The sequence below is a fragment of the Coregonus lavaretus genome (assembly GCF_964263955.1).
Source record: "Coregonus lavaretus genome assembly, chromosome: 15".
Taxonomy (NCBI): Eukaryota; Metazoa; Chordata; class Actinopteri; order Salmoniformes; family Salmonidae; genus Coregonus; species Coregonus lavaretus.
The window spans coordinates 9978789-10005021 of NC_140002.1; the positions used below are offsets into that span (position 1 = coordinate 9978789).

Sequence of the window (26233 nt, forward strand, 5' to 3'; positions counted from 1 at the left end):
TGTTGCTTGTTATTCTTTCATTTTCAAGGGTAAAGGTTGACAGAAACCAATTTTGTCATAGTGATAAAGCTTCCCCTGGCTTTTATTGTCTGTCATTATTTTGATGCATGAATACCAGTGGGGGCTGCTGAGGGGAGGATGGCTCATAATAATTGCTGGAGTGGAGTAGAATAGCTGGAATAGAGTGAATGGAATGGTATCCAAAACATGTTTGATACCATGCCATTCCAGCCATTATTATGAGCTGTCCTCAGCAGCCTCCACTGATGAACCCACAACCCCTTCATGTAAAGGGATTCTGAAAGCAGCCAGGCAAAAAAAAACAGGAATTGCAGTCTGAGTGACAAATATAATTAGATTATCAGTCCACAGTAATTGCAAACAAAATGCTTTTAGAAATCTGATTTAGTAGAATAGATAATTTTCTGGAGTTGGGGTGGGTGCACAACAATAGGGCAACCCATGGAACCCAATAGAGGGCCATAGTAATAGCGTTTTTTGTTTATAGGAACTGACTTGCGCCATGGTTCGTTGAACAAAGCCTATGGGAAAATGAATGGATTTTTTTTTAGGGTTTTTGGATAAATGCAGAAAATAAGGTCTGTGATAAACAGGCTTAGGAGATCAAAGGAGTTACATGGAATATTAGTAAAAGCCATACCACCTTCTCAGGTCCTAGAGCCTGAGATATGGAGAACTAAAAGAAGGAAGAAGTGGGAGTTTTGTTTGTTTGGGCAATGTACTATTTTTATTAGGGTGGATGGTTAGAATCACTATTAAGTATGGATTTTTTTGTTTTTGTTTCAAACCGTCCAGTTGATGGCGGCAATACAACTTTTGGATGTAGTCCACCATAACACCCACAGAAGAAGAAGAAGAAGGTTTAGGATATCTTGTTCGTTTTGTTCTATTAAGATAATCTTAACCAGCTAAAGACACCTTTTGTGAATAAATAAAAAACAAGGCACATAAAGGCCATGTTAACTGACTGATATGATCTCATAGAACAAAACGTATAAGATCTCATAAGGTGGTGTTCACCTCAGACCTTATTTTCGTCTCCAAAACCGTTTTTCCCCCATTAATTTTGCCCATAGGAATCGCTGAACGAACCAGAGGTAGATCATTATCGGTTTTAAGGACTACAAGCTGGCGACATTGAGCTATAATATAAACGGCTGGTGAGCTCTGATGCGTCGTATGCGAACATACGATTCTTTTTGGTGGACGTCGGGAACCGCATCTGTGAAAGAGCAGTTCATTTGGTTCCCTGATTTGCATGCTGCTACTTTTTTTTTTTAGCGCCAGACAACTATATGTAGATAAGTAAAAATAAACATTCTCTGAACATCGTAATTCCTCAATGCAGGAACAATAGGTAGTGAGGAGAAATCGTCATTCTGGTCCACGCTCATTTTTGCAATATGTGGGATGTGGGAATCGTCATTTTTTTGCAAGTGATTTAATATCGTTAGTTCAAATATACATTTTACCTCACATTCCACAATCTGACATTATGGTAGGCAACTTTTTAGAGTTTACATTTTAAATTGCTCATGTTTTTTCATCCATTTTTAAGCACTACTGAACGAAGAGTAATTTGGGAGCCGAATGGACGTTGCTTTTAAGGTGAACAGAGCTCACCAGAAAGACTCATGAAAAAAAAAAAGTGCTTTTTGGTCTTAATTTAAGGTTAGGGTTAGGCATAAGGTTAGCAGTGTGATTAAGGTTAGGTTTAAATGAAAGATGATGGATAATTCAGTAGAGGCTGTTGAGGGGAGGACGGCTCATAATGGCTGGAAAGGAGCAAATGGAATGGTATTAAACAAATGGAAACTATGTGTTTGATCTATTTAATCCCATTCAACTGATACCGCCTCAGCCGTTACCATGAGCCCGTCCTTCCCAATTAAGGTGCCACCAACATTAAAAAAAATATTTTCAGTCATTTAGCAGACGCTCTTATCCAAAGCGACTTACAGTTAGTGCATACATTTTCATACTGGCCCCCCGTGGGAAACGAACCCACAACCCTGGCGTTGCAAGCGCCATGCTCTACCAACTGAGCTACAGGGGACCAACCTCCTGTGATGGATATGCTGACAAGATACGTCTCTCCACACAATGGGAGTCGTTGTCCACAAAGCAGAAAGGCGGGCTGTCATTTTTTTGTTGACCAAATTCGACACTCGAAAAAACGCCACCTCCAACCCAACCTGTTTAAAATAACATTTTAGAGAAATTGTATAAATGGGCGGGATTTATCACTTGTGGCTGTGGTAACTAGTGAGGACCAATGCCAAAACCCGTGCACAAAGAATGCCAACAATGACGTCAATGGGTCCTAAAAAAAAGTGGTAGAAAAAGCGCCTATTTGGATTTATGTCTTTGGGTATTACCTGTATGGGTTTTTCATTATTATTCCATATGTAAAAATTAGGGGGTTGTAGATTCCCAAATGTATCCATATTTGATCGAAACAATTCAAATTCATGTCAAACCAATCCAGGTTTATTTTAGGACAGCATTATTTTAGGCCCAAGTGTTTTGGCGTTGTTCAATCATGGCGGAATTGAAGGTCTAGGGAACTGAGGTGGATCCTCAGTAAAGAAAAACATATTTTTCATATTTTGGTGGGTGCAACTTCCATTGGATTAATATGTAATCATTTATTGATCCGTTCAATCAGGACTGTCATAACGACGTTGCAATCGTCTCAACACTGCATGGTAAGTTGGAAGAAGGAAAGCTCCCAGCTAGCCGAATAGCTACTGTAGCTAGCTATCTAACGTCGTTAGCTTACTCCCAGGGGGATGCTTGCACAACTTGAAATGCTTGATAGCAGCTAGATCTATGCAAACATAGTTTATCTTAGTGTTAGATATTATACGAATATATATTTATTTGCTGTAATGTTGTATTTTGAATTTTTGTCACGCACTCTCAATGTAGTTAACGCGTTACCTCGCTAATGTTGTGTAGGCTAAGTAACGCTGGTTTTGCAAAGCAGAGTAAGTCATTTGGCACCCGTAGGCTACTTCTAGCTACATAGTGTCACTGTTTAGCTAGGCTACTGAAAGCGTTTTCTTCCATGTCAATGATATCTAGATGGTAGAACTGAAAGAGTATTTAAACCTCTTACTGAAAGCATGTCAACAGGTACCAACCAATGATATGTATTAACCCTAGAAGACTGACAGGGGGCGCTGTTTTGAAGCTACCGCGCAGCCATTTTGGTACGATACACTCTTTTCATGCCACTTCCATTCCGTACTAGGTTAGGAGAATTTACGCAGCAGGTTGTGGAGACTGAGGCTAAGGTTAGGAAAAGGGTTAGGGTTAGCGAAAAGGTTAGTGCTCTCCTAACCTGCTACGAAAATCAATTCTTAAAAGTGTGTCCCATTTGGTGCTCCTCCATTGTAAAAAATAACAATAATAATAGTAATAATAATAATAAAATAACGATTTTGGAAGCAATAGAAATGCTTTTATTCTACATTCGATTTTGACAAGTATATTCCATTATAGACACCTTAATGCATAATTACAAATGATATGTGAACTGAACATAAAAATGTATTAAAACATACTAAACAAAGCAATTATTTTTTTGAGAATACTAATGTTACACTGTCCCCACTACAACAAATCAATACTTAAATACATGTAATTTTGTCCTTGAAACATTTGATTGAATACTGTAGAATTCCATTCATTTCTATGGAGGACTGCGCCTTCTTAGGAGTACCAATATGGCCGACAGGTGGCTTCAAAGCCTCTCATTGGCCATTACATAACATCAGCAATCCAGGGTTTATACACATCATTGGTACCAGCTCTGAGAATAAGTTTACTAATAATAATAGACAGGTGGCTTAGGTTAGTTAACTAGCTTGTATCAATCCTGATCTCCCGAGTGGCGCAGTGGTCTAGCTGTGCCACTAGAGATCCTGGTTCGAGATCCTGGTTCGAATCCAGGCTCTGTCGTAGCTGGCCTTGACCGGGAGACCCATGGGGCGGCGCACAATTGGCCCAGCGTCGTCCAGGGTAGGGGAGGGAATGCCCAGCAGGGATGTAGCTCAGTTGGTAGAGCATGGCATTTGCAACGACAGGGTTGTGGGTTCGATTCCCACGGGGGGCCAGTATGAAAAATACAAATGTATGCACTCACTAACTGTAAGTCGCTCTGGATAAGAGCGTCTGCTAAATGACTAAAATGTAAATTTGGAAGCTGCTGGCCGTGCTTGTTTATGGTTTAATAATATCCATATATGGAACTTCTATTACTGACATGTCCATATTGCATTATCCAGTTCTGATATATTATGACTTATCGGTACACAGTGCTGGACCTTCTTCCACCATTACTTTGTATGTGAAAGGTACCCTTACACTAAGAGTTGGAGAAACGTATTCATGTGGTCCTCTGTAGCTCAACTGGTAGAGCACGGCGCTTGTAACGCCAAGGTAGTGGGTTCGATCCCCGGGACCACCCATACACAAAAATGTATGCACGCATGACTGTAAGTCGCTTTGGATAAAAGCGTCTGCTAAATGGCATATTATTATTATATTTCAAATAAAGGATTTGTAGTGCATGGATAATCTAGAAGATTACTTATTTGCCATGTCCTCTCCTCTTCTGCTCGCTCTCAATGTAGTTGATGATTCAGCAGGAGAAACCGCAGCTGCCCGGCACCATGCCTGTGGTGTGGCCCACCCTCCTTGACTTGGGCAGGGATGAGTGTAAGAGAATCCTCCGTAAACTTGGTAAGTGCCTTTCAACTTCTCCGGCCTCTCTGGCTTGCCTTATGCATGAAGTGATTTGTCACTTTCAAAACCCCCAAATGTTACTGCTATTTCAGAGTGAAAGTTGTTTTTAATGATAAACCGTATTGTTTCAACAGAGCTGGAGGCGTACGCCGGTGTTATCAGTGCTTTGCGAGCCCAAGGCGACCTCACCAAGGATAAGAAGGATCTCCTTGGAGAACTCACTAAAGTCCTCAGGTAAACCAGCAAAGTCACTATATTTTTCTCATAGCTAGAGGAACCTATGAAATATGGGGCCCTTTTCTTAGTGAAAACAAACTCGGCTTGTGACTTAATTGCTCATACTTTCTTTGCTAATACAGTATGGTTGTCTCCCACAGCATTTCAACAGAACGTCATCGTGCCGAGGTCCGTAGGGCAGTCAATGATGAGCGCCTTACCACTATTGCCTATCAGTAAGTCAAGTTACCCTCTCAAGATGATCAATACTAAAACTACATACACATTATGACCTACTACCACATACATCAGTCCCTCAATTTATCATACATTTACCATGACAATTGTCTCTGTCTTGTCACAGTATGTCAGGTCCCAACAGCTCCTCAGAGTGGTCCATCGAGGGACGTCGGCTGGTCCCGCTGATGCCCAGACTGGTCCCCCAGACGGCATTCACTGTGACAGCCAACGCAGTGGCCAGCGCCACAGCCAATCAGAACGCCTCGCTTCTGCTGCCCGCCGAAACAGGAAATAAAGAAGGTAAGATCAGACAGCTCAAGGTGGAAATTGCCCTTAACCACAGATCTAGGATCACATTACCTTACTCCTAAGCTTAACCTGAGGGTTAATCCATTTGAATTCATTCACTTTTTGACAGCACCTCTTTTGATTTGAACTAAACCTTCCATACATATTTGCCCATTGTAAATATACTTTTTGAACCTGAATGGCAAAACATTCAATAGATGAAGGTGCTCAAAGTTGACCTATTTTGCGTACCCCCACCATACCATGAGACATCCATGTCTTCATCACTGGAAAAGATAAACGGTTGAGATTTGATATAATTTAAAAGCTTACAAACAGGGTTTTCTTGGAGAAATGTTTTTAACTATATATATTATTTTTTTCTACCTTAAACGTCAATTATCTAAAAATGCGTAAACTCAGACTTCTTAAAATATTAGCAAATGTTGTAGCTTAGACCCTATTTTACATAATCTGGCTCTGTATAATTAGTTAGGAGTAACTTTCTACCTGCAACATCAACTGAAGCAGAAGGAAGACCATAAATAATCAATTACTTATGTCTCCTTATAGTGTATTTTATAAGAAGTATGGTTATTTGTTTGCAGTGGTTGTTTGCTACTCCTACACAAGCACTACCCCCACCAGTGCCACGGCGCCCAGCGGCAGTGCAGCAGCCACGGTGAAATCCCCCCGTCCGGCCAGCCCTGCCTCAAACATGGTGGTGCTGCCCAGCGGGAGCACCGTCTATGTGAAAAGTGAGTGTCAGAACAGATTCCATATTTGTTTATTCTTTTACTTCGGAAAGAAAAATATGTTATTTAAGAATGTTGCGTTGGTTTAGGGGTCTCCGGTGTGACACTCCCTAAACAGAACGTGCAAGTCTGTCAATGTATCCCTGCATTCTTTTTCTCATTTTACATTTGTCTCCGTCTGTATGTTTCTTTCTCTCTCGCTCTCTCTCCCAGGTGTGAGCTGCTCGGATGAGGACGAGAAGCCGCGTAAGCGGAGGCGGACTAACTCCTCAAGCTCCTCCCCTGTGGTGCTGAAGGAGGTGGCCAAAGTGGCCCCGCCCATGTCCAAGACCATCACCGTGCCAGTGAGCGGCAGCCCCAAGATGAGCAACATCATGCAGAGCATCGCCAACTCCCTGCCGCCGCACATGTCCCCCGTCAAGATCACCTTCACCAAGCCCACCACCCAGACCACCAATACCACCACACAGAAGGTGAGCAGGAGAAAGCTGACCAGAGTTCTGCATAAAGCCTTTGGTTCTATAGGCAAATAGTCAATATAGTGAGTGTGAGCCAAATAATATAGGAACGGTTGAATATGTTTGAATGATCGTAAGTGATTGCATACTTGATTGTAAGGGATTGTGTACATGAACTTGATTGTAAGTGGCTGTGTAGCTTACTGTATAATGTATGTTTTGTCAGGTGATCATTGTGACGACCTCTCCAAGCTCCAACTTCGTTCCCAACATCCTGTCCAAGTCTCACTCCCACAACTACGCGGCGGCCATGTCCAAGCTGGTGTCCACCTCCATGCTGACTTCGGCCAACCAGAAACAGACAGTGTTCATCCCGGCCAGCTCCAGTCCCTCCTCGGCCACCAACACGGTCGCTGTGACCACCATGGTTTCCTCCAGCCCGTCTGTGGTCATGTCAACAATAGCGCAGGGTAGGTTTGAGTGTCCTGCAATAGATGTTAGATGTGTTCCTTCCTGCAGTGTTTTCAAAGAGTTTGTTTACTCAGGATTTATTACCAGCCTTCGCCCAATTTAGAGACTAAGGTTGTCTTATTCTAGCTACCAAGACCTTTCATATATACTTTTGTCTTGTACACAAAATTGAATTGAAACTGGAATTGTGAATTGTGTGTTTCTGATTGGGCCTTGAAACTGACCACTATTGCTTGTCCTCCTCTCCCTGTGCTAGGTGGCTCGTCGACGGGCATGAAAGTGGCCTCCTCCAGGCTCCCCTCTCCTAAGACCATGGTGGGCTCTCCAACCCAGATTCTGGCCCAGTTCCCCAAGCAGCACCAGCAGTCCCCCAAGCAGCTGCAGCAGGGCTCCCCCATGGGGGCCGGCACCATGGGCCAGACCCAGACCTCCACCACTCCTCCCGGCTGCAAACCCACCATCCAGATTAAGCAGGAGTCAGGTGAGCACACGGCGCGATACACAAACCTACTGGTGTTAGTACTCTACCCTGAGGTCCACCATTGTCTTTTTAATGAGTGTGCATTTGTGCAAGTGTACAGAGAATCTTAATCATGTATTTAATTAATTATTTGTCTAATTGTACCTGTAGGTGTGAAAATCATCACCCAGCAGATGCAGCCCAGTAAGATCCTGCCCAAGCCCTCCTCTGTAGGCATGCCCAGCAGCAGCTCCTCCCCCATCATGGTTGTCAGTAGCAACGGGGCCATCATGACCACCAAATTGGTGTCCCAGCCCACAGGTGTGCCTTCTCACATACTGCTTTTCGACTGTAACACCAGTGTTACAGTTGTGTATACACCCTGATGTTGTACTAGGTAAACTGTGTTTCCAAAGCTAGGGCTGACCTCTGCATAATCAAAACAGTTGCTTTGTGGGAAGGCATCGATGGTGTAAACCCATGTTCACAGTTAGCCATTGTTACGTAACTGCTGCCAGAAAAGCCCCAGCGGCTTTGTCTTGGCCCCAAGTTAGAGCAGGTCCACTGAGGCCATGGCCCAGTGAGTCCCAGGAGCCAGGCTGTGGAGGTGGAAACACAAAAGTCTGAGGCTTTTTGGTAAAACACCAGGGTAAATACTCGGTGTAAATGCACCAACAGTAAACTCACAAAACAGACAGAACTGTCATCCGAACATGTAAATAAAACACAAGGACAGTAGATGTCAGCACTGGTTTGGACAATAGTTTAATCAAAAATAGATTGCTTGATTTTCAATTTGATGAATTCATTGTTTAGGAGTACTCCTGTGTTTTTATCCTTTATTCTATCTTACTTACTTTATTGTGTATTTCTTATTCCTCGTGCTTTTTTTCTAGTAATATATTGTTATTATTTTTGTGCATTGTTGGGTTGAGTTTGCAAGAAAGGCATTTCACTGTACTTGTGCATGTGACATTAACTTGAAACTAGATATTGATATGAAGAAGTACAATTGTGCTAAGCAAGGCCCCGTCAATTGTTTTCCTTTTAAATTGAGAAAAATATTGATTTTGTGCAGGCACTCAGGCCACATACTCGAGGCCCACTGTGAGCCCCACCATTGGCGCCAGGATGGCGACGTCAACCAGTGGTGCCACCTATGTCAAGACCACCAGCGGCAGCATCATCACGGTGGTCCCCAAGTCGCTAGCCACACTGGGCGGCAAGATCATCAGCAGCAACATTGTGTCTGGTGAGTTTGATAGTTCTATAGTGTTTCAAAGGGTGGGGGGGTGGGGGATATTTACTAGTAACGTTTACATTTACCAGTTAACTACTGGAATTTCAGATACTTTCAAGGATTTTAAGTAATTTACATAACATGTAATGTTATATAAATAATAATAATAAAATCATGTTAAAAATAAAAATAGAATCCCAAAGCTGTCAAACATTGTCCTAAGTATAACCTATCAACTTTGTGAATACCGTTGCTGTTTAATATGAAGGTTTCTGTATGTAATACATTTTATTTTATTTTAGTATGTCTTTGTTGTAAATGTTTTGGGGCCGAACTGGTGGAAGTTGTGAAATAAGTCAATAGTTGGAAGCGTTACAGAGTAAATTGCAGATGACGTCATTCTTCATTCAATGTTTAAAAAATAAATAATTATGCTATTTTTTTCCTAAACCATATGATCTATCTACTAGAAACTCATAGACGACGCGGATATGAAGAGGCGACTCCGGGATGCTGACCTTCTAGGCAGAGTTGCAAAGAAAAAGCCATATCTCAGACTGGCCAATAAAAAGAAAAGATTAAGATGGGCAGTCTGAGATATGTATTTTTCTTTGCAACTCTGCCTAGAAGGTCAGCATCCTGGAGTCACCTCTTCACTGTTGACATTGAGACTGATGTTTTGCAGGTACTATTTAATGAAGCTGCCAGTTGAGGAACTGTGAGGCGCCTGTTTCTCAAACTAGACACTATTTGTCCTCTTACTCAGATGTGCACCGGGGCCTCCCACTCCTCTTTCTATTCTGGTTAGAGCCAGTTTGCACTGTTCTGTGAAGGGAGTAGTACACAGCGTTGTAGGAGATCTTCAGTTTCTTGGCAATTTCTCACATGGAATAGCCTTCATTTCTCAGAACCAAGACTAGACTGACGAGTTTCAGAAGAAAGTTCTTTGTTTCTGGCCATTTTGAGCCTGTAATCGAACCCACAATTGCTGATGCTCCAGATACTCAACTAGTCTCAAGAATGCCAGTTTAAATGATAAACTTGGCACAACGTTCCATTGGAACACAGGACTGATGGTTGCTGATAATGGGCCTCTGTACGGCTATGTACAGTGGGGAAAAAAAGTATTTAGTCAGCCACCAATTGTGCAAGTTCTCCCACTTAAAAAGATGAGAGAGGCCTGTAATTTTCATCATAGGTACACGTCAACTATGACAGACAAATTGAGAATTTTTTTTCCAGAAAATCACATTGTAGGATTTTTAATGAATTTATCTGCAAATTATGGTGGAAAATAAGTATTTGGTCACCTACAAACAAGCAAGATTTCTGGCTCTCACAGACCTGTAACTTCTTCTTTAAGAGGCTCATCTGTCCTCCACTCGTTACCTGTATTAATGGCACCTGTTTGAACTTGTTATCAGTATAAAAGACACCTGTCCACAACCTCAAACAGTCACACTCCAAACTCCACTATGGCCAAGACCAAAGAGCTGTCAAAGGACACCAGAAACAAAATTGTAGACCTGCACCAGGCTGGGAAGACTGAATCTGCAATAGGTAAGCAGCTTGGTTTTAAGAAATCAACTGTGGGAGCAATTATTAGGAAATGGAAGACATACAAGACCACTGATAATCTCCCTCGATCTGGGGCTCCACGCAACATCTTACCCCGTGGGGTCAAAATGATCACAAGAACAATGAGCAAAAATCCCAGAACCACACGTGGGGACCTAGTGAATGACCTACAGAGAGCTGGGACCAAAGTAACAAAGCCTACCATCAGTAACACACTACGCCGCCAGGGACTCAAATCCTGCAGTGCCAGACGTGTCCCCCTGCTTAAGCCAGTACATGTCCAGGCCCGTCTGAAGTTTGCTATAGTGCATTTGGATGATCCAGAAGAGGATTGGGAGAATGTCATATGGTCAGATGAAACCAAAATAGAACTTTTTGGTCAAAACTCAAAGAATGCTGAGTTGCATCCAAAGAACACCATACCTACTGTGAAGCATGGGGGTGGAAACATCATGCTTTGGGGCTGTTTTTCTGCAAAGGGACCAGGACGACTGATCCATGTAAAGGAAAGAATGAATGGGGCCATGTATCGTGAGATTTTGAGTGAAAACCTCCTTCCATCAGCAAGGTCATTGAAGATGAAAGGTGGCTGGGTCTTTCAGCATGACAATGATCCCAAACACACCGCCCGGGCAACGAAGGAGTGGCTTCGTAAGAAGCATTTCAAGGTCCTGGAGTGGCCTAGCCAGTCTCCAGATCTCAACCCCATAGAAAATCTTTGGAGGGAGTTGAAAGTCCGTGTTGCCCAGCGACAGCCCCAAAACATCACTGCTCTAGAGGAGATCTGCATGGAGGAATGGGCCAAAAAATCAGCAACAGTGTGTGAAAACCTTGTGAAGACTTACAGAAAACGTTTGACCTGTGTCATTGCCAACAAAGGGTATATAACAAAGTATTGAGAAACTTTTGTTATTGACCAAATACTTATTTTCCACCATCATTTGCAAATAAATTCATTAAAAATCCTACAATGTGATTTTCTGGATTTTTTTTCCTAATTTTGTCTGTCATAGTTGACGTGTACCTATGATGAAAATTACAGGCCTCTCTCATCTTTTTAAGTGGGAGAACTTGCACAATTGGTGGCTGACTAAATACTTTTTTTCCCCACTGTAGATATTCCATTAAAAATCAGCCGTTTCCAGCTACAATAGCCATTTACAACATTAATGTCTACACTGTATTTCTGATCAATTTGATGTTATTTTAATGGACAAAAAAATGCTTTTCTTTCAAAAACAAGGACATTTCTAAGTGACCCCAAACTTTTGAACGGTAGTGTGTGTGTATGTGTATATATATATATATATATATATAATTATTTTTTTCCACAACTCAAAAAAATACTCTATATATATATATATATATATATATATATATATATATATATATATATATATATATATATATATATATATATATACACAGTGAAGGAAAAAAGTATTTGATCCCCTGCTGATTTTGTACATTTTCCCACTGACAAAGAAATGATCAGTCTATAATTTTAATGGTAGGTTTATTTGAACAGTGAGAGACAGAATAACAACAAAAAAATCCAGAAAAACGCATTTCAAAAATGTTATAAATTGATTTGCATTTTAATGAGGGAAATAAGTATTTGACCCCCTCTCAATCAGAAAGATTTCTGGCACCCAAGTGTCTTTTATACAGGTAACGAGCTGAAATTAGGAGCACACTCTTAAAGGGAGTGCTCCTAATCTCAGTTTGTTACCTGTATAAAAGACACCTGTCCACAGAAGCAATCAATCAATCAGATTCCAAACTTTCCACCATGGCCAAGACCAAAGACCTCTCCAAGGATGTCAGGGACAAGATTGTAGACCTACACAAGGCTGGAATGGGCTACAAGACCATCGCTAAGCAGCTTGGTGAGAAGGTGACAACAGTTGGTGCGACTATTCGCAAATGGAAGAAACACAAAAGCACTGTCAATCTCCCTCGGCCTGGGGCTCCATGCAAGATCTCACCTCGTGGAGTTGCAATGATCATGAGAACGGTGAGGAATCAGCCCAGAACTACACGGGAGGATCTTGTCAATGATCTCAAGGCAGCTGGGACCATAGTCACCAAGAAAACAATTGGTAACACACTACGCCGTGAAGGACTGAAATCCTGCAGCGCCCGCAAGGTCCCCCTGCTCAAGAAAGTTTTCCAATGAACATCTGAATGATTCAGAGGAGAACTGGGTGAAAGCGTTGTGGTCAGATGAGACCAAAATCGAGCTCTTTGGCATCAACTCAACTCGCTGTGTTTGGAGGAGGAGGAATGCTGCCTATGACCCCAAGAACACCATTCCCACCGTCAAACATGGAGGTGGAAACATTATGCTTTGGGGGTGTTTTTCTGCTAAGGGGTCAGGACAACTTCACCGCATCAAAGGGACGATGGACGGGGCCATGTACCGTCAAATCTTGGGTGAGAACCTCCTTCCCTCAGCCAGGGCATTGAAAATGGGTCGTGGATGGGTATTCCAGCATGACAATGACCCAAAACACACGGCCAAGGCAACAAAGGAGTGGCTCAAGAAGAAGCACATTAAGGTCCTGGAGTGGCCTAGCCAGTCTCCAGACCTTAATCCCATAGAAAATCTGTGGAGTGAGTTGAAGGTTCGAGTTGCCAAACGTCAGCCTTGAAACCTTAATGACTTGGAGAAGATCTGCAAAGAGGAGTGGGACAAAATCCCTCCTGAGATGTGTGCAAACCTGATGGCCAACTACAAAAAACGTCTGACCTCTGTGATTGCAAACAAGGGTTTTGCCACCAATTACTAAGTAATGTTTTGCAGAGGGGTCAAATACTTATTTCCCTCATTCAAATGCAAATCAATTTATAACATTTTTGACATGCGTTTTTCTGGATATTTTTTTTGTTATTCTGTCTCTCACTGTTCAAATAAACCTACCATTAAAATTATAGACTGATCATGTCTTTATCAGTGGGCAAACGTACAAAATCAGAAGGGGATCAAATAATTTTTTCCCTCACTGTGTATATATATAGTGGGGAGAACAAGTATTTGATACACTGCCGATTTTGCAGGTTTTTCTACTTACAAAGCATGTAGAGGTCTGTCATTTTTATCATAGGTACACTTCAACTGCGAGAGACGGAATCTAAAACAAAAATCCAGAAAATCACATTGTATGATTTTTAAGTAATTAATTTGCATTTTATTGCATGACATAAGTATTTGATACATCAGAAAAGCAGAACTTAATATTTGGTACAGAAACCTTTGTTTGCAATTACAGAGATCATACGTTTCCTGTAGGTCTTGACCAGGTTTGCACACACTGCAGCAGGGATTTTGGCCCACTCTTCCATACAGACCTTCTCCAGATCCTTCAGGTTTCGGGGCTGTCGCTGGGCAATACGGACTTTCAGCTCCCTCCAAAAAAATTCTATTGGGTTCAGGTCTGGAGACTGGCTAGGCCACTCCAGGACCTTGATGCTTCTTACGGAGCCACTCCTTAGTTGCCCTGGCTGTGTGTTTCGGGTCGTTGTCATGCTGGAAGACCCAGCCACGACCCATCTTCAATGCTCTTACTGAGGGAAGGAGGTTGTTGGCCAAGATCTCGCGATACATGGCCCCATCCATCCTCCCCTCAATACGGTGCAGTCGTCCTGTCCCCTTTGCAGAAAAGCATCCCCAAAGAATGATGTTTCTACCTCCATGCTTCACGGTTGGGATGGTGTTCTTGGGGTTGTACTCATCCTTCTTCTTCCTCCAAACACGGCGAGTGGAGTTTAGACCAAAAAGCTCTATTTTTGTCTCATCAGACCACATGACCTTCTCCCATTCCTCCTCTGGATCATCCAGATGGTCATTGGCAAACTTCAGACGGGCCTGGACATGCACTGGCTTGAGCAGGGGGACCTTGCGTGCGCTGCAGGATTTTAAACCATGACGGCGTAGTGTGTTACTAATGGTTTTCTTTGAGACTGTGGTCCCAGCTCTCTTCAGGTCATAGACCAGGTCCTGCCGTGTAGTTCTGGGCTGATCCCTCACCTTCCTCATGATCATTGATGCCCCACGAGGTGAGATCGTGCATGGAGCCCCAGACCGAGGGTGATTGACCGTCATCTTGAACTTCTTCCATTTTCTAATAATTGCACCAACAGTTGTTGCCTTCTCACCAAGCTGCTTGCCTATTGTCCTGTAGCCCATCCCAGCCTTGTGCAGGTCTACAATTTTATCCCTGATATCCTTACACAGCTCTCTGTTCTTGGCCATTGTGGAAAGGTTGGAGTCTGTTTGATTGAGTGTGTGGACAGGTGTCTTTTATACAGGTAACGAGTTCAAACAGGTGCAGTTAATACAGGTAATGAGTGGAGAACAGGAGGGCTATTTAAAGAAAAACTAACAGGTCTGTGAGAGCTGGAATTCTTACTGGTTGGTAGGTGATCAAATACTTATGTCATGCAATAAAATGCAAATGAATTACTTAAAAATCATACAATGTGATTTTCTGGATTTTTGTTTTAGATTCCGTCTCTCACAGTTGAAGTGTACCTATGATAAAAATTACAGACCTCTACATGCTTTGTAAGTAGGAAAACCTGCAAAATCGGCAGTGTATCAAATACTTGTTCTCCCCACTGTGTGTGTATGTATATATATATATATATATATATATATATATATATATATATATATATATATATATATATATATATATATATATATGTATATGTATGTGTGTGTGTGTGTGTGTGTATATATATATATATACATATATGTATATGTATGTGTGTGTAAACACACACTGCATTGCCAAAAGTCATGTGGACATCTCATTCCAAAATCATGGGCATGAATATGGAGTTGGTCCCCCCTTTGCTGCTATAACAGCCTCCACTCTTCGGGGAAGGCTTCCCACTAGATGTTGGAACATTGCTGCAGGGACTTGCTTCCAGTCAGCCACGAGCATTAGTGATGTCAGGCAATTAGGCCTGGTTCGCAGTCGGCGTTCCAATTCATTACACTTTTCATTTTAGTAATTTAGCAGACGCTCTTATCCAGAGCGACTTACAGTTAGTGAGTGCATACGTTATTCTATTTTTTCATACCAAAGGTCAGGGCTCTGTGCAGGCCAATCAAGTTCTTCCACACCAATCTCAACAAACAATTTCTGTATGGACCTCGCTTTGTGCACGGGTGCATTGTCATGCTGAAACAGGAAACGGCCTTCCCCAAACTGTTGCCACAAAGTTGGAAGCACAGAATGGTCTAGAATGTCATTGAGTTCAGATTTCCCTTCAATGGAACTAAGGGGCATAGCACGAATCAGCCCCAGACCATTATTCATCCTCCACCAAAGTTTACAGTTGGCACATTGCATTCGGGCAGGTAGTGTTCTCCTGGCATATGCCAAACCCAGATTAGTCCGTCATACTGCCAGATGGTGAAGCGTGATTTATCACTCCAGAGAACGCCTTTCCACTGCTCCAGAGTCCAATGGCAGCAAGCTTTACACCACTCCGGCCGACGCTTGGCATTGCGCATGGTGATCTTAGGCTTGTGTGCGGCTGCTCTGCCATGGAAACCCATTTCATGAAGCTCCCAACAACAGTTCTTGTGCTGACCGTTGTTCAAGAGGCAGTTTGGAACTCGGTAGTGAGTGTTGCAACCGAGGACAGATTACTTTTACGCGCTTTAGCACTCCGTGGTCCCGTTCTGTGAGCTTGTGTGGCCTTCCCTCTTCGCGGCTGAGCCGTTGTTGCTCCTAGACGTTTCCACTTCACAATAACAGCACTTACTGTTCGCCGGGGCAGCAATTTGACGAACTGACTTGTTGGAAAGGTGGCATCCTATGACAGTGCCACGTTGAAAGTCACTTAGCTCTTCAGTACGGGCCATTCTACTGCCAATGTTTAGATGTTCTTTGCCCCTCCATTGCAGGTACAACAACTAAGATAACCACCATTCCTATGACGTCCAAGCCCAATGTTATCGTGGTGCAGAAGACCACTGGCAAAGCAACGACCATCCAGGGCCTGCCTGGCAAGAATGTGGTCACCACGCTGTTGAACGCAGGGGTCAGTTCAACATGATTGTTATTATAAATGAAACCATTTTAATTAAGCCATTTTGTGATGTTAGATTTTATTTATCTAGATTATAAGTTATTATATTTCAGAAGTGGCCAAATGTATTGACCCCAAAACAAGTTTATTGGTAGTTCTAGTTTAGCCTTTCCCTCTGAGCAGTCTATTGCTTTCAGGTCCCTATTATGCATCCCACTGAATTTACATGTTAATGTTTTCAGTTGTCATATAGCAGACACTCTTATTCATAGCCACTTACAGTTAGTACATTCATCTTAAGCTCTGGTCAAAAGTAGTGCACTATATAGGGAATAGGGTGCCATTGGGTACACATCTTAAATATGAATGCCTCTGTGCCACAGGGCGAGAAGACCCTGCAGGGTGTGCCGGGGTGCAAGCCAGCCATCATCACAGCCTCCAGACCCATCACCAAGATGATCGTGACCCAGCCAAAAGGCATGGGCTCCGTGGTGCAGCCCACCACCACCACCAAGATCATTCCCACCAAGATAGTGTACGGCCAGCAGGGCAAGACCCAGGTCAGTAACAGTCCAGCGCTGTCTCAGTCAGTGTAGGGTGAAGTTGCCCCTAGACGCTGGGTCTTGGGTCAGTTTTGCCTTTAACCCACTAATGGTTCAAATCAAATCAAATCAAATTTTATTGGTCACATGCGCCGAATACAACAGGTGCAGACATTACAGTGAAATGCTTACTTACAGCCCTTAACCAACAGTGCATTTATTTTAAACAAAAAAGTAAGAATAAAACAACAACAAAAAAGTGTTGAGAAAAAAAGAGCAGAAGTAAAAAATAAAGTGACAGTAGGGAGGCTATATATACAATAGAATAAAGTGACAGTAGGGAGGCTATATATACAGGGGGGTACCGTTGCATAGTCAATGTGCGGGGGCACCGGCTAGTTGAGGTAGTTGAGGTAATATGTACATGTGGGTAGAGTTAAAGTGACTATGCATAAATACTTAACAGAGTAGCAGCAGCGTAAAAAGGATGGGGTGGGGGGGCAGTGCAAATAGTCCGGGTAGCCATGATTAGCTGTTCAGGAGTCTTATGGCTTGGGGGTAGAAGCTGTTGAGAAGTCTTTTGGACCTAGACTTGGCACTCCGGTACCGCTTGCCGTGCGGTAGCAGAGAGAACAGTCTATGACTAGGGTGACTGGAGTCTTTGACAATTTTGAGGGCCTTCCTCTGACACCGCCTGGTATAGAGGTCCTGGATGGCAGGGAGCTTTGCCCCAGTGATGTACTGGGCCGTACGCACTACCCTCTGTAGTGCCTTGCGGTCAGAGGCCAGGCAGTTGCCATACCAGGCGGTGATGCAACCAGTCAGGATGCTCTCGATGGTGCAGCTGTAGAATTTTTTGAGGATCTGAGGACCCATGCCAAATCTTTTTAGTCTCCTGAGGGGGAATAGGCTTTGTCGTGCCCTCTTCACGACTGTCTTGGTGTGTTTGGACCATGATAGTTCGTTGGTGATGTGGACACCAAGGAACTTGAAGCTCTCAACCTGTTCCACTACAGCCCCGTCGATGAGAATGGGGGCGTGCTCAGTCCTCTTTTAAGGTTAGTCCTCCTGGTTAAGGTTAGGGTTGGGGAAGCTGATCCTAGAGCTGTCTGTACCCTGGGGAAACTTCACCCCGGAGTGTCTCAGCCACTCAACGAGTCGTGTGAACGAGATCATTTCGTACTCAAAGCTCTTTGTCTTGGATACAGTGCATTCGGAAAGTATTCAGACTTTTCCCACATTCTTTGTTACATTACAGCCTTATTCTAAAATGGATAAAATTGTTTTTTTCCTCTAATCAATCTACACACACTACCCCATAATGAAAAAGCAAAAACAGGTTTTTTAGAAATTTTTGCAAATGTAATTTACCACTGGTGGGCTCCAATCAAGTTGTAGAAACATCTCAAGGATGATCAATGGAAACAGGATGCACCTTGAGCTCAACTTCGAGTCTCATAGCAAAGGATCTTAATACCTATGTAAATAAGGTATTTCTGTTTTTTTTATTTGTAATAAATTTGCTAAAATTTCTAAAAATCAGTTTCCACTCTGGAGTGGCGCAGCGGTCTAAGGCACTGCATCGCAATGTTGAGGTGTCACTACAGGCTGGGGTTCGATTCCAGGCTGTGTCACAGCCTTGACCGGGAGTCCCATAGGGCGGTGCACAATTGGCCCAGCATCGTCCGGGTTAGCGGAGATTTTGGCCAGGGCGCTTTCTTTGGCTCATCGCGCTCTAGCGACTCCTTGTGGCATGCCGGGCGCCTGCAAGCTGACTAGTTGTCAGTTGAACGGTGTTTCCTCCGATACATTGGTGCAGCTGGCTTCCGGGTGAAGCAAGCCGGTGTCAAGAAGCAGCGCAGCTTGGCGGGTCATGTTTCAGAGGACGCATGACTCGACATTCGCCTCTCCCTCTCCCATTTCTACATTGTAGAAAAATAGTGAAGACATCAAAACTATGAAATAACACATGGAATCATGTAGTAACCAAAAAAGTGTTAAACAAATCAAAATATATTTTAGATTCTTCAAAGTAAGCTATAAATACAAAGAGAGTTGCACACTCCATATGTGTAACCTCCCAGTAATTTATTGGGTAAAAACCACCAACATTTCGGCATCACTGTGCCTTCTTCAGGGTAATGTCATGAATGCTTGAACCAGATTATGTAGACGAACAGTGCAATTAGTGCAACCAATGACAAGAGTGAGGGGTGTGTCGTATTTGATAGGTTGATTTAGAATGAATTGAGCGAAACTGTTAAAAGACAATCGCCCACAGCATATTGAATATATTATGCCATTGTTAGCATTAGCATAATATTAGAATCAACATACATTGTTTAATTTAATTTCACCTATTTAAATATTTCCAATTTCATTAAATATTTTTGTTACATATAATCTTTTGGTTCAACCATAATGCATTATAAGCATCATAAACAGGGGGAACATATTGGGTGTACGCTGATAAGACCTGTTCACAGAAGAAGGCACAGTGATGCCGAACCATTGGTGTTTTTCTTTACCCAATAAATTACTGGGAGGTTATACATATGGAGTGTGCAACTCTCTTTGTTTTTATAGCTTACAGTTTATTCTCCGTTAGTCAGCAGCTCTACACTAAATAATTGTATTTGATTCTTCAAAGTAGCCACCCTTTGCCTTGATGACAGCTTTGCACACTCTTGACATTCTCTCAACCAGCTTCATAAGGAATGCTTTTCCAACAGTCTTGAAGGAGTTCCCACATATGCTGAGCACTTGTTGGCTGCTTTTCCTTCACTCTGCGGTTCAACTCATCCCAAACCATCTCAATTGGGTTGAGGTCGGGTGACTGTGGAGGCCAGGTCATCTGATGCAGCACTCCATCACTCTCCTTCTTGGTAAAATAGCCCTTACACAGCCTGGAGGTGTGTTTTGGGTCCTTGTCCTGTTGAAAAATCAAATGATAGTCCCACTAAGTGCAAACCAGATGGGATGGCGTATCACTGCAGAATGCTGTGGTAGCCATGCTGGTTAACTGTGTCTTGAATTCTAAATAAATCACAGACAGTGTCACCAGCAAAGCACCCCCACACCATTACACCACCTCCTCCATGCTTCACGGTGCGAACCATACATGCGGAGATCATCCGTTCACCTACTCTGCGTCTCACACTGACACGGCGGTTGGAACGAAAAATCTCAAATTTGGACTCATCAGACCAAAGGACAGATTTCCACCGGTCTAATGTCCATTGCTAATTTTTCTTGGCCCAAGCAAGTCTCTTCTTCTTATTGGTGTCCTTTAGTAGTGGTTTCTTTGCAGCAATTTGACCATGAAGGCCTGATTCACACAGTCCCCTCTGAACAGTTGATGTTGAGATGTCTGTTAATTGAACTCTGTGAAACATTCATTTTGGCTTCAATCTGAGGTGCAGTTAACTCTAATGAACTTATCCTCTGCAGCAGAGGTAACTCTGGGTCTTCCTTTCCTGTGGCGGTCCTCATGGGAGCCAGTTTCATCATAGCGCTTGATGGTTTTTGCGACTGCACTTGAAGAAACTTTCAAAGTTCTTGAAATTTTCCAGATTGACTGACCTTCATGTCTTAAGGTAATGATGGACTGTCATTTCTCTTTGCTTATTTGAGCTGTTCTTGCCATAATATGGACTTGGTATTTTACCAAATAGGGCTATCCTCTGTATATCTCCCCCCCCCCCCCCCCCCCCTTACCTTGTCACAACACAACTGGTTGGCTTAAACACATTAAGAAGGAAAGAAATTCCACAAATTCACTTTTAAGAAGGCACACCTGTTAATTGAAATGCATTCCAGGTGACTACCTCATGAAGCTGGTTGAGAGAATGCCAAGAGTGTGCAAAGCTGTCATCAAGGCAAAGGGTGGCTACTTTGAAGAATCTCAAATATAAAATATATTTTGATTTGTTTAACACTTTTTCGGTAACTACATGATTCCATATTTGTTATTTCATCGTTTTAATGTCTTCACTATTATTCTACAATGTAGAAAATAGTACAAATAAAGAAAAACCCTTGAATAATGAGTAGGTGTGTTCAAACCTTTGACTGGTATTGTGTGTGTATGTATATGTGTGTGTGTGTGTGTGTATATGTGTGTATATATATATATATATATATATATATATATATATATATATATATATATATATATATATATATATATATATATATATATACACATATACACACACACACACATATACATACACATATATATATATACTGCTCAAAAAAATAAAGGGAACACTAAAATAACACATCCTAGATCTGAATGAATGAAATGATCTTATTAAAAACTTTTTTCTTTACATAGTTGAATGTGCTGACAACAAAATCACACACAAATTATCAATGGAAATCAAATTTATCAACCCATGGATGTCTGGATTTGGAGTCACCCTCAAAATTAAAGTGGAAAACCACACTACAGGCTGATCCAACTTTGATGTAATGTCCTTAAAACAAGTCAAAATGAGGCTCAGTAGTGTGTGTGGCCTCCACGTGCCTGTATGACCTCCCTACAACGCCTGGGCATGCTCCTGATGAGGTGGCGGATGGTCTCCTGAGGGATCTCCTCCCAGACCTGGACTAAAGCATCCGCCAACTCCTGGACAGTCTGTGGTGCAACGTGGCGTTGGTGGATGGAGCGAGACATGATGTCCCAGATGTGCTCAATTGGATTCAGGTCTGGGGAACGGGCGGGCCAGTCCATAGCATCAATGCCTTCCTCTTGCAGGAACTGCTGACACACTCCAGCCACATGAGGTCTAGCATTGTCTTGCATTAGGAGGAACCCAGGGCCAACCGCACCAGCATATGGTCTCACAAGGGGTCTGAGGATCCCAACTCGGTACCTAATGGCAGTCAGGCTACCTCTGGCGAGCACATGGAGGGCTGTGCGGCCCCCCAAAGAAATGCCATCCCACACCATGACTGACCCACCGCCAAACCGGTCATGCTGGAGGATGTTGCAGGCAGCAGAACGTTCACCACGGTGTCTCCAGACTCTGTCACGTCTGTCACGTGCTCAGTGTGAACCTGCTTTCATCTGTGAAGAGCACAGGGCGCCAGTGGCGAATTTGCCAATCTTGGTGTTCTCTGGCAAATGCCAAACGTCCTGCACGGTGTTGGGCTGTAAGCACAACCCCCACCTGTGGACGTTGGACCCTCATACCACCCTCATGGATTATGTTTCTGACCGTTTGAGCAGACACATGCACATTTGTGGCCTGCTGGAGGTCATTTTGCAGGGCTCTGGCAGTGCTCCTCCTGCTCCTCCTTGCACAAAGGCGGAGGTAGCAGTCCTGCTGCTGGGTTGTTGCCCTCCTACGGCCTCCTCCACGTCTCCTGATGTACTGGCCTGTCTCCTGGTAGCGCCTCCATGCTCTGGACACTACGCTGACAGACACAGCAAACCTTCTTGCCACAGCTCGCATTGATGTGCCATCCTGGATGAGCTGCACTACCTGAGCCACTTGTGTGGGTTGTAGACTCCGTCTCATGCTACCACTAGAGTGAAAGCACCGCCAGCATTCAAAAGTGACCAAAACATCAGCCAGGAAGCATAGGAACTGAGAAGTGGTCTGTGGTCACCACCTGCAAAACCAGTCCTTTATTGGGGTGTCTTGCTAATTGCCTATAATTTCCACCTGTTGTCTATTCCATTTGCACAACAGCATGTGAAATGTATTGTTAATCAGTGTTGCTTCCTAAGTGGACAGTTTGATTTCACAGAAGTGTGATTGACTTGGAGTTACATTGTGTTGTTTAAGTGTTCCCTTTATTTTTTTTGAGCTATATATATACAGTGGGGAGAACAAGTATTTGATACACTGCCGATTTTGCAGGTTTTCCTACTTACAAAGCATGTAGAGGTCTGTAATTTTTATCATAGGTACACTTCAACTGTGAGAGACGGAATCTAAAACAAAAATCCAGAAAATCACATTGTATGATTTTTAAGTAATTAATTTGCATTTTATTGCATGACATAAGTATTTGATACATCAGAAAAGCAGAACTTAACATTTGGTACAGAAACCTTTGTTTGCAATTACAGAGATCATACGTTTCCTGTAGATCTTGACCAGGTTTGCACACACTGCAGCAGGGATTTTGGCCCACTCCTCCATACAGACCTTCTCCAGATCCTTCAGGTTTCGGGGCTGTCGCTGGGCAATATGGACTTTCAGCTCCCTCCAAATATTGTCTATTGGGTTCAGGTCTGGAGACTGGCTAGGCCACTCCAGGACCTTGAGATGCTTCTTACGGAGCCACTCCTTAGTTGCCCTGGCTGTGTGTTTCGGGTCGTTGTCATGCTGGAAGACCCAGCCACGACCCATCTTCAATGCTCTTACTGAGGGAAGGAGGTTGTTGGCCAAGATCTCGCGATACCTGGCCCCATCCATCCTCCCCTCAATACGGTGCAGTCGTCCTGTCCCCTTTGCAGAAAAGCATTCCCAAAGAATGATGTTTCCACCTCCATGCTTCACGGTTGGGATGGTGTTCTTGGGGTTGTACTCATCCTTCTTCTTCCTCCAAACACGGCGAGTGGAGTTTAGACCAAAAAGCTCTATTTTTGTCTCATCAGACCACATGACCTTCTCCCATTCCTCCTCTGGATCATCCAGATGGTCATTGGCAAACTTCAGACGGGCCTGGACATGCGCTGGCTTGAGGAGGGGAACCTTGCGTGCGCTGCAGGATTATAATCCATGACGGCGTAGTGTGTTACTAATGGTTTTCTTTGAGACTGTGGTCCCAGCTCTCTTCAGGTCATTGACCAGGTCCTGCCGTGTAGTTCTAGGCTGATCCCTCACCTTCCTCATGATCATTGATGCCCCACAAGGTGAGATCTTGCATGGAGCCCCAGACCGAGGGTGATTGACCGTCATCTTGAACTTCTTCCATTTTCTAATAATTGCGCCAACAGTTGTTGCCTTCTCACCAAGCTGCTTGCCTATTGTCCTGTAGCCCATCCCAGCCTTGTGCAGGTCTACAATTTTATCCCTGATGTCCTTACACAGCTCTCTGGTCTTGGCCATTGTGGAGAGGTTGGAGTCTGTTTGAGTGTGTGGACAGGTGTCTTTTTATACAGGTAACGAGTTCAAACAGGTGCAGTTAATACAGGTAATGAGTGGAGAACAGGAGGGCTTCTTAAAGAAAAACTAACAGGTCTGTGAGAGCTGGAATTCTTACTGGTTGGTAGGTGATCAAATACTTATGTCATGCAATAAAATGCAAATTAATTACTTAAAAATCATACAATGTGATTTTCTGGATTTTTGTTTTAGATTCCGTCTCTCACAGACCTCTACATGCTTTGTAAGTAGGAAAACCTGCAAAATCGGCAGTGTATCAAATACTTGTTCTCCCCACTGTATGTATGTATGTATGTATATATATATATATATACACACACACACACACACACACACACACACACACACACACACACACACACACACACAGTGGAGAGAACAAGTATTTGATACACTGCCGATTGATACACTGGGTCTTAAAGTAATGATGGACTCACAACACCCTGTCGTTCTCCACTAACATCAAGGCGGTGACCCGATCCTGTAGGTTCATGCTCTACAACATTCGGAGAGTACGACCCTGCCTTACACATGAAGCGGCACGGGTCCTAATCCAGGCACTTGTCATCTCCCGTCTGGATTACTGCAACTCGCTGTTGGCTGGGCTCCCTGCCTGTGCCATTAAACCCCTACAACTCATCCAGAATGCCGCAGCCCGTCTGGTGTTCAACCTTCCCAAGTTCTCTCACGTCACCCCGCTCCTCCGCACACTCCACTGGCTTCCAGTTGAAGCTCGCATTTGCTACAAGACCATGGTGCTTGCCTACGGAGCTGTGAGGGGAACGGCACCTCCGTACCTTCAGGCTCTGATCAGTCCTTACACCCAAACGAGGGCATTGCGTTCATCCACCTCTGGCCTGCTGGCTCCCCTACCTTTGCTGAAGCACAGTTCCCGCTCAGCCCAGTCAAAACTGTTCGCTGCTCTGGCGGAACAATGGTGGAACAAGCTCCCTCACGACACCAGGACAGCGGAGTGACTCACCACCTTCCGGAGACATTTGAAACCCCACCTCTTTAAGGAACACCTGGGATAGGATAAATTAATCCTTCTACCCTTACCCCCCCCCCAATTAAAAAAAATAATAATAATAAATAATAAATAATAATAATTGTAAAGTGGTTATCCCACTGGCTATAAGGTGAATGCACCAATTTGTAAGTCGCTCTGGATAAGAGCGTCTGCTAAATGACGTAAATGTAAAATGTAAATGTCTTTCAGCATGACAACGACCCGAAACACACAGCCAGGGCAACTAAGGAGTGGCTCCGTAAGAAGCATCTCAAGGTCCTGGAGTGGCCTAGCCAGTCTCCAGACCTGAACCCAATAGAACATCTTTGGAGGGAGCTGAAAGTCCGTATTGCCCAGCGACAGCCCCGAAACCTGAAGGATCTGGAGAAGGTCTGTATGGAGGAGTGGGCCAAAATCCCTGCTGCAGTGTGTGCAAACCTGGTCAAGACCTACAGGAAACGTATGATTTTTCCCCAGGCTGGGAAGACTGAATCTGCAGTAGGTAAGCAGCTTGGTTTGAAGAAATCAACTGTGGGAGCAATTTTTAGGAAATGGAAGACATACAAGACCACTGATAATCTCCCTCGATCTGGGGCTCCACACAAGATCTCACCCCGTGAGGTCAAAATGATCACAAAAAAATCATTTTGTCTGTCATAGTTGACGTGTACCTATGATGAAAATTACTGGCCTCTCTCATCTTTTTATGTGGGAGAACTTGCACAATTGGTGGCTGACTAAATACTTTTTTTCCCCACTGTATATATATATATAAAAAAACATTTTTTTTGCTTTGTCATTATGGGGTATTGTGTATAGATTGATTAAAAAAAGTTATAATGTTATCAATTTTAGAATAAGGCTGTAACGTAACAAAATGTGGAAAAAGGGAAGTTGTCTGAATACTTTCCGAATGCACTGTGTATTTCAACCTCTGTTATGTAGTCCTCTGTAGCTCAGCTGGTAGAGCACGGCGCTTGTAACGCCAAGGTAGTGGGTTCGATCCCCGGGACCACCCATACACAAAA

At 43.4% G+C, this 26233-nt stretch overlaps 1 protein-coding gene across 3 annotated transcripts in view; it reads left to right on the forward strand.

The window, feature by feature from the left end:
- Positions 1-2542: 2542 nt before the first annotated feature.
- The window catches only part of emsy (EMSY transcriptional repressor, BRCA2 interacting), a 30609-nt gene continuing 6918 nt past the window's right edge, over positions 2543-26233 (forward strand). Inside the window, exons 1-13 of one of the 3 annotated variants that reach the window (XM_084178444.1) lie at positions 2543-2729; positions 4662-4770; positions 4908-5007; positions 5151-5225; positions 5354-5529; positions 6126-6275; positions 6486-6745; positions 6957-7200; positions 7458-7682; positions 7833-7982; positions 8740-8913; positions 16403-16539; positions 16911-17087. In XM_084178444.1, coding sequence (XP_084034570.1) covers positions 2727-2729; positions 4662-4770; positions 4908-5007; positions 5151-5225; positions 5354-5529; positions 6126-6275; positions 6486-6745; positions 6957-7200; positions 7458-7682; positions 7833-7982; positions 8740-8913; positions 16403-16539; positions 16911-17087 — 1980 coding nt within the window. In that variant the 5' untranslated portion in view covers positions 2543-2726. The remainder of the gene's footprint in view (positions 2730-4661; positions 4771-4907; positions 5008-5150; positions 5226-5353; positions 5530-6125; positions 6276-6485; positions 6746-6956; positions 7201-7457; positions 7683-7832; positions 7983-8739; positions 8914-16402; positions 16540-16910; positions 17088-26233) is intronic. The other 2 variants (XM_084178446.1, XM_084178445.1) reach the window with 2 other exon arrangements.